This window comes from Varroa jacobsoni, unplaced genomic scaffold (assembly GCF_002532875.2).
Source record: "Varroa jacobsoni isolate VJ856 unplaced genomic scaffold, vjacob_1.0 scaffold_727, whole genome shotgun sequence".
In the NCBI taxonomy this organism is placed as follows: Eukaryota; Metazoa; Arthropoda; class Arachnida; order Mesostigmata; family Varroidae; genus Varroa; species Varroa jacobsoni.
In genome coordinates this window covers 337,627-345,355 of record NW_019213629.1, presented here as the reverse complement: position 1 = coordinate 345,355, position 7,729 = coordinate 337,627, and the positions used below count along the sequence as shown (strand labels likewise).

The 7,729-nt window shown below is 42.6% G+C and overlaps 1 protein-coding gene across 1 annotated transcript in view; it reads left to right on the top strand.

The window, feature by feature from the left end:
• Positions 1-881: 881 nt before the first annotated feature.
• Positions 882-7,729, top strand: part of LOC111263054 (alpha-1,3-mannosyl-glycoprotein 4-beta-N-acetylglucosaminyltransferase B) — a 31,171-nt gene continuing 24,323 nt past the window's right edge. The window contains exon 1 of the mRNA XM_022837809.2: positions 882-5,113. Within this exon, the coding sequence (XP_022693544.1) occupies positions 4,964-5,113 (150 nt within the window). The 5' untranslated portion in view covers positions 882-4,963. The remainder of the gene's footprint in view (positions 5,114-7,729) is intronic.

The following is a 7,729-nucleotide window of genomic DNA, read 5'->3' as shown; positions in this document are numbered from 1 at the left end:
AGCTCACAGAGCGTTTACTGGTCGGAATGTTCTAGGTAAAGGCCTGCTTAACTTCCAACAGCGTTGAGATGGATTGTCGGTAAGGTAGAAGTTCCAGAACTATCGTTACATAAGTGCCTCCGTTACTAAGGAACGATAGCATTTATGAAGATTATTTTCTAAAGAGAGACGAGTTGTGTAAACTCACAGTGATTTCAATAAATAACCTTAAACACCGCAGACGATTATGTTGACATCTTGTTGATAACAAGTGCAAGCCAAGGGCACTGAAAGCGGCCAACGGCTGTCCTTGGTTCTATGCCCCAATCCGTTGTAAAAACAAGATAATTCTAATCACCTCCATTAGGTGTGTATTAAAAACAATAGAGAAAAAAAAACATGACGGAAACAAGTCATTCGTTTTCTCGATACCAATGATCTCTTTCGAGTGGACAGACTGGTTATCTCGTAAAAAAGGTAGGTCTCTTGGTAACTAAGTAGGTACCCTGAAAGAAAAATTGAGAAACAAATAACTACATTAAGCATAAATCCATTTTGCTTAGTTGAGCGGATAATGTTAATCGAAAGCTAATCAACAGCAGATGAATTTAGGCCACCTCTAGAAAAAAAAATAGGATAAACGACCTGTGAAAATTTAATAAGTTTGTCACAGTTTTTGCCAGTCAAGTCAAAGAGCAGAGGCGCAACCGATCGGTCACAAAACACAGATGAAGCAATGGCCCGTCCCCGTGTCTATGGCTAGTAGTGCTTTAGACTGCAGTGGCTTATGCTGCCACACAATAGCAGCAAAACTTAGATAAAAAAAAATCTTTGTTTGAAGGATACACAGGTTTTCTCCGGTACCTACCTAATCCATGTCTGTGTAATACAGAATAGCTGACTTAAAGTTTATGAGCATCAAGAAACGTCACTTTTTGTAGCCTTGGTGGTATTTGTTGGTAGCTATGGTGTCTTTCTCCAAGTGTAGACTAACACCTTTTGATGTCGTATTTTACTTTTGAATGTTCTAATTAAGTTCGAACTTTTCAAGAATACGCAACCTAAAACGGAGACGGGTTCTCGGGCGGGATCCCATGTTCGATTATGCGTATTATAGGTAACCTAGCCATCTGTAAGAACAGGTTTTCTCGTGCCTTGTAGGTTCTAAGCCTCGTAGAGGACACCTTTTTCGAAGTTCATGACAACGATTTTGCATGTGCTCATCGAATTTGTAGTCACCAGGGCATGCGAAATCAAAAAAGTACTCCTATAGAAAGGATAAAGCACCTTGTCTATTTAGGGGGTAAAGTTGGATTGCAAGTGAAGTAGCAATTTTGTATCGCATATTCTTATAATAAATGCCCAGTTCAGTTTGTAAAACATGGGATTTAAACTTTATTCTACCCGAAGGATTACTCAGCATCTGTTTCGGATTTGCATGGTCTAAAGAACTATAAAAAAACAAACAATTCATGGGGCTCTTGTTATTAGGAAAGGAATGGATTGCACACCACCATCCACGCGATGCTACCTATTATACGTGTAAACGTGTCAAGTGGTCCACTTTCCAAACTGAAGGCAGATATGTTTTGTTCTATATGGAGGGTAGCCATTTGAAAAAATGCGTGAAGGCAATGAAATTCAAAGAACTTACCTTATTCCAGGAGAATATGTTAACTTATCCAGATAAAATCGGATAAGTAATTAACCGCTTCTATTTACTTGAATCGGATCCTTGTCATATATAATCTATCGCTTTTAGCGGGTCCTCAATTTTAAAAAAAAAGCGCTCAAAATTCGAACTTATTTCATAGATAGCCGGAAAATTTGCGTCTTCTACTAATCACATATACTTCACTCTGGAGTAACAAAATCCGGAATTCAACTTTTCGTTCTACTTTATAGCAGCTTACTAAGTCGTTAACATCTATCATACATTGCAGGCCCACGCGAACAGAAGGTATCATTTGATTGATCCATTTGTGTCAATTGAAGACCACGAGTGTTAGTGGATAATAATAGTTATATAGAGAGAAAGCAGAGAAGTTCTATAATAACTTCTCTGGTTATAATATAATTATATATAGTATATACATTATACTTCATCGAGTAAACGAGCGTTATCTGCATTCGATTGTGGATTTAGTAACTGACACTAGCAATCGTCAACTTAAAATCGATCAACTTAGCAAAGGAAATGCATAAAGTTGAGCGTTACGTTTTGTGTCGATCTGTGAGTGTGACTGCCTATTAACATTTTGCCAGAACTTAACCTAATGTATATGTCAGAATTAACGCCCTTTACTCACCTTGTAAAATTCAGTAATATAGTACATGCTGGATTTTTAACTTGTGCACAAGGTCACACTAAGATTATAAATATAAAATAAAAAAGTAGCTAAACTAACCGCCAGGGTCTCAAGTAAAGCAATGCTCGTGTTAGCATCATTCGATCCAGCTCAAGGTAATCAGAACACTGATTATTTACAACATACAAGCCAAATCTCACCTCTATTGAGCTGGACGTACGTTTTTTTACCAACCAACCATCAAGATATATATATGCACCTATATAAGGCAACATTCACCTATATTTCGAGCGAGGAGAGCGTCGGCAAGTGAGTTTGCATTAAGTTTCGCCCATAAAATATTACAATACTAAGTCTGCATAAATTGTGAGCAAATAAGCAAAACACGACGGAAGTGGCCGAAGCGCACAGCAACGAGAGGTAAGATCGATCAGATAATGGCTAAAGGGCGACTTTCAGCCTGGCACGTTTCGGTCGATGAGCGAAACCAACGAGCAAGGTTATTGCCGAACTTCTGTTCTTCATAGTACGGTTTTACGGCCAGTGAAAAGTAGTCCCGATGTAAGTAACAAAGGTGAACAATTCGAAAAACATACACAAAGTATAATAAATAACCAGGAAGAAACAGTTGACCGAAAATCGCTTCGAGGCAGCGAAGCATCACGAGACGATAATCGTTGGCATCGAACTCATACCCTGTCTTCCATTGTTAGGTAACATCTTGAGTAGCTGATGTGGAACTGCGGCGCTGTGCTTTCAGAAGATTGCTGCAGAAGAGGTGAAAAGAAGGAAAGGGTAAAGAGCGTGTTCTTCTTCGACGCAAACCTGCGTCATCGCCATTCTTCCTTAACGTTTTCCTTTCGATGCTTTGCGCATTGACCGCGTATTGTCTCGTGTGCGAAACGAGGCTCCCTGGCTTCCTCACGCTACGCTCGATCTCTCTTGCAGTTTTTAGCCATTCTGGTCCCATTCGATTCTACCCTTTCTCCACGTCTACCCTTCACCCAGTGTCCATGAAAAAGTGGCATGCGTCATTCCCTTGCCCACGCTCTCCACACGGCAGACCACCGCCGACTATGGAGTCCGATTATCCTTCTGCCCAGCTGCTGCTGTTGCTGGTCGAGAGCAAGTGAAGCCAGCCGAACAATGCGATCTGACAATGCTGTCTGTTTCGTGTTTCTTGTTCGTCGTCCAATCTAACGCCGCCTGCTTTCGTTCTGGCCTGTTACCGCTGTCGTAAGCGTTGCAGGGGCCTGGTTGTCGACATTGCTGCCACCGGCGGTGACCCTCTTTCTCGCGGAGCAGAGCCTCCAAGCTCAGATGACGGCCGCAGCGGCGAGGCGAGGCGAGGCGAGGCACGTTGTCGATGAGTAGTGGCCGCAATCGGAAGCGCTCGTTAGGTCCACGGTAGTTGGTAGACTGGTTGACAACTGACTGATTGTTCAGCTCCAATCGTGCCATACAACAATGGTTTTGGGACGGACCGAGGGGTGAGCGTACGGACTCAGAGCACTAGCCTGGGTTGGGCAGAGCTGGGCTGGCGATAGTGGTGGCTAGCCAGCAACGACTGCTGGAGACATCGAAAGCGCGCGGCAGCAGCGGCAAAGGTGAACACAGTCGTTCAGGTAACGCCGCTGGTTGCGGTCGTGATGGCGCAGTGGCGCTGCTGGTTTCCCTCCCCGTCACAACAACAACAGCAGCCGCCGCCGCCGCCGCCGCCGCCGCCGCCGCACACGCAGGGACTGCTACGACCGCTACTGGCACAGCTGCGAACGCCAACGTCGACGTTAACGTTTGCCGAGCGTCACATTCATCTCTGCCTTCGGCGTTGCGTACGGCGATAGTAACAGCAGCAGTGCCACTAGTGGTGATGCTGGTTCCATCTGGCGGCCGTATTGAGTGCCGCAGCAGCGGCGGCGGCGGCGCCAGCGGCAGCAGGAGTCTTCACACGAGCAGTGCAGGTTGTTGTTTGTTCGTTCGGTCGCCGCACTCTTGTTTTAGTAGAAACAGTGTTACAGGCAGGGCGGTTCCTTGCGCTGGGCACCGAAACTGGTCCTCTGTTCGTTTTTTGTTGCAGCGTACTTGATCCAGCTGTAAGAGTCATTGACTCTCATACGTATAACGACAGTGTGATTCAAGTCAACTCTGAAGAGGCCCTAATGGAACAGCGAATTCCGCTGTCAATGTGTGTTTTGATGTTTAGCAGTGAAGCGCGCCGAAAAGCTTAACTGAGATCCGGTACAATTTGACAGCAACGGGAAAAGTCGAAATAGAAAGCCCGATACAGAGAGAGAGGTATCGTTACATCAAAAGCCGGTATGATATTTCCATGTACGGTGTTAGTGGTTCTAGTTTTGCAAAGTGTCTAGGAGATTTCGACAAACAAGTTAGAATGCTGCAGAAACCACTGCACTATGGACAATACAGTTATCCCCGTAGTGGATGGTGGATGAGGTTGTGATCTTTCTGTCTACAGAGTGGCAATGATTTGACTCGTACCAAGGATCATTTCCACTTGTTAAAAATAGTCAAATCTTACTGACACTTTTTATAAGAGCCTAATTTACCATACGACGAGTTGACATTTGATCTTAGAAACTCTCAGGAGTGGGTTAGGGCAAAGACGAGGACACGAGCTTTCGACTTATATATCAGGCAAAAAAAATTGTCAGAAGATGCTACGGCGACGGATTTTTTTCGTACTTTTTGGCTATGCATTGAGCGCTGTGGCCTTGATATGTGTGCTCTATGGTGCTATAACAATTCCTAACCCGCCAGTTGAAAGTACGCGCGTCGATCTCCAGGGACGGGTCGATTCATTGCAGGTAATTTTTTTATCCCGTTTTAATGTTTAGCAGGCAAAACTTTTTTTTGCATGATCGAAACGCTAGACACGGTTCTTCATATGCATGATAGGTAGTTCTTACGACGTTAGCCTATACGCAAATCGGTACGAATTACGCTTAAAGGAAGGCATGCTTATTTACTTTTTTACATCAGAACTACGAATCCATCAATTACACGTATTATAATTACAATAATAGACGTGGCGTCAAGTGTGAAACAAGCAAATATTCTCCTTAAAACACCTATATTAACCTTAAAAAATCTAAAATTAAAAACTCTATATTTTGGCACAATTCATTCTACTTTACCTTTAACTTCCTGTAACCAGCGTAGACGCGTCAGACCAATAATAAACATATATTTAGAACTGAAGCAAGTTTGACAGCTTCACTCAGTCTGAGCGAGCTAAATGCAGACGAGATTTTACGGATCGATGCAAAACAAAAATAAGCGCTAATTCTCTAGTAATATCTGACGATAGGCGACAAGTTTCTTTTAAGAGAAAAAAAAGGCGCTCCAAGGGTGAAGTAAAACGTGACGCACCGATACGATGAGTGCGAATGGCTGGCTGCTGTCACGCCACCTTTATCCGTCCCTGTTTTGTCTACCAGCTGGATAGAAGCAGAAGTAGGAAAAAAAAAAAAAAGAAAAAGAAAAAAGAAATAACCGCAAATTAACAAAAGAAACAGAATTCACAAATACTATATTCAACAAAGTTTTCGCGGCAGGAAGGGTCGTCGTCGTCGTTGTCATTACAACAGTACGACAAACAGTAGCAAACAGACCCAACTGCAGGACAAACTGCCCTGTTTTTCTTGATTGTTCGATTCTTATCGAGCCTCATTATTTGTATCAAACTGTCGAACAAAAACAAGAAATAGCAACACTATCCAAACATTCATGTCGAAGTTTAAACATTGATATGCGACAGTATTAGAGTTACGTTCTATTGTGAATGCTGGCATTGATGTGAGAGCAGGCGACGACGGAATCGTCCCATCTCGCCGTGCTCTTTTCAATACTTAAGGAGCGCAACGGAATGGAGTAAAGCAAAAACTGGTCGTCGCTTGCCAAATACAAGTTGAATGATTTACTATAGAACGTGCAAAACGAACGCCAACCGCTACAAGGGCTAACGGCCCGGACATAGAGACAAGATCAGCGCCACGTACTTGATCAGCTCGCACCGTTGCTTTGTCCACCTGCTATAGTTAGCTACTTAAGTTATTTAACTTACTATCGTTTAGATTCGCATACTTTACGGAAAGCGCAACCCCGTTTGCTGGAAAAGGGAACAGATCGTTTGCATAGAAACATACGATGATGATAAGCCATACAATTGGCTATCGCAAATAATTTACTCAGTACCAACATCTGATCGCCAAGTATAGACACTGATAAATAACGTGTAGCATTTATGTTACGATCTTGTTGCCATAGTGATTTTTTGCCAGTGAGCGTATTGTTACGTGGGTATGTTAAACCTTCTTATATCCTGCCCAATAAGCTTTTTTAAGCGCGTTGCCGAGGTAACTATGAACATGCTGATCTAAGTTTCAAACGGTTCCTACAACATACGGATACCATGCAGCTAGGCCAAAAATCTGGGTAAAAATCCTGCAAGGCCTACCTGAATGAATGAAATGAAACTCTGAAAAGCTTCTGCCAGCAGCATCACTAAGCCAATTTTGGCGGACTGGCCAAAGATAATTGGAACAAGCAAATACTTCGATGTTTACGGCGGCAATGAAAATGCCACAGAGGAGAGACAGGTTGGCTTAAGAGCGGACAAATATAAGAATAATTTTATTTCTGTATGTATACTTGCTAAAAGTGTCTGCATATGTCTATACGTTTACAAATAATAACAAAAAATTTAACCCATTAAATCGTTTGCCCGTATCAGCTGGGAACGACAAACGCTGTCGGTGATAAAATATCACTACATTCGTTAGAAACGGTCAGAAAGGCGTTGTGACTAATTAGTCATCGTATTTTAGTCGTCTGCTGGATATTCACTGCTCTTGTAGCGATTTCCAAGTTTTGACAACTTTATTAGGACAAGGCCGAGTGACACTCAACGCCGCCACGCGACGTGAGAGAACTAGCGGGAGAGAACGAGAAAAGGACCACATTGTGGCAAAAAATAACCAGCTCATATTGACCTCGTTTGTGCAAATGGTTAGGCCTGGTGGTTATACTTTGCTGATAGGCACTTCACAAACATTGACACGTTTGATTAAATTTGGCTTAGGTTCTCGACGACTGCACCATTCTTGCGCGGGTTACTGTTTGATTATTTGTATTTTATCAGAGATAAAATTGACTCGATTTACAATAGTAGACCTTTGTATAGAGCTTCAAACTGAGTATGTGTCTGTTCATAGCTATTTGGTGCCGATAAACAAGCATTGACATAACGAGATAATGCCCATTTGCAGCTATTCGAAGCTTATAGACCGCTCATTTTACTGCATAAGATATAATCAGATTAAACAGTCGTCGAGGTCCAAATTTATGGTCACATAATAACAATAGTGATAACACCAAAAGCCATGAAAACATGCATTGTACGCGTTCCATTCACCATATAT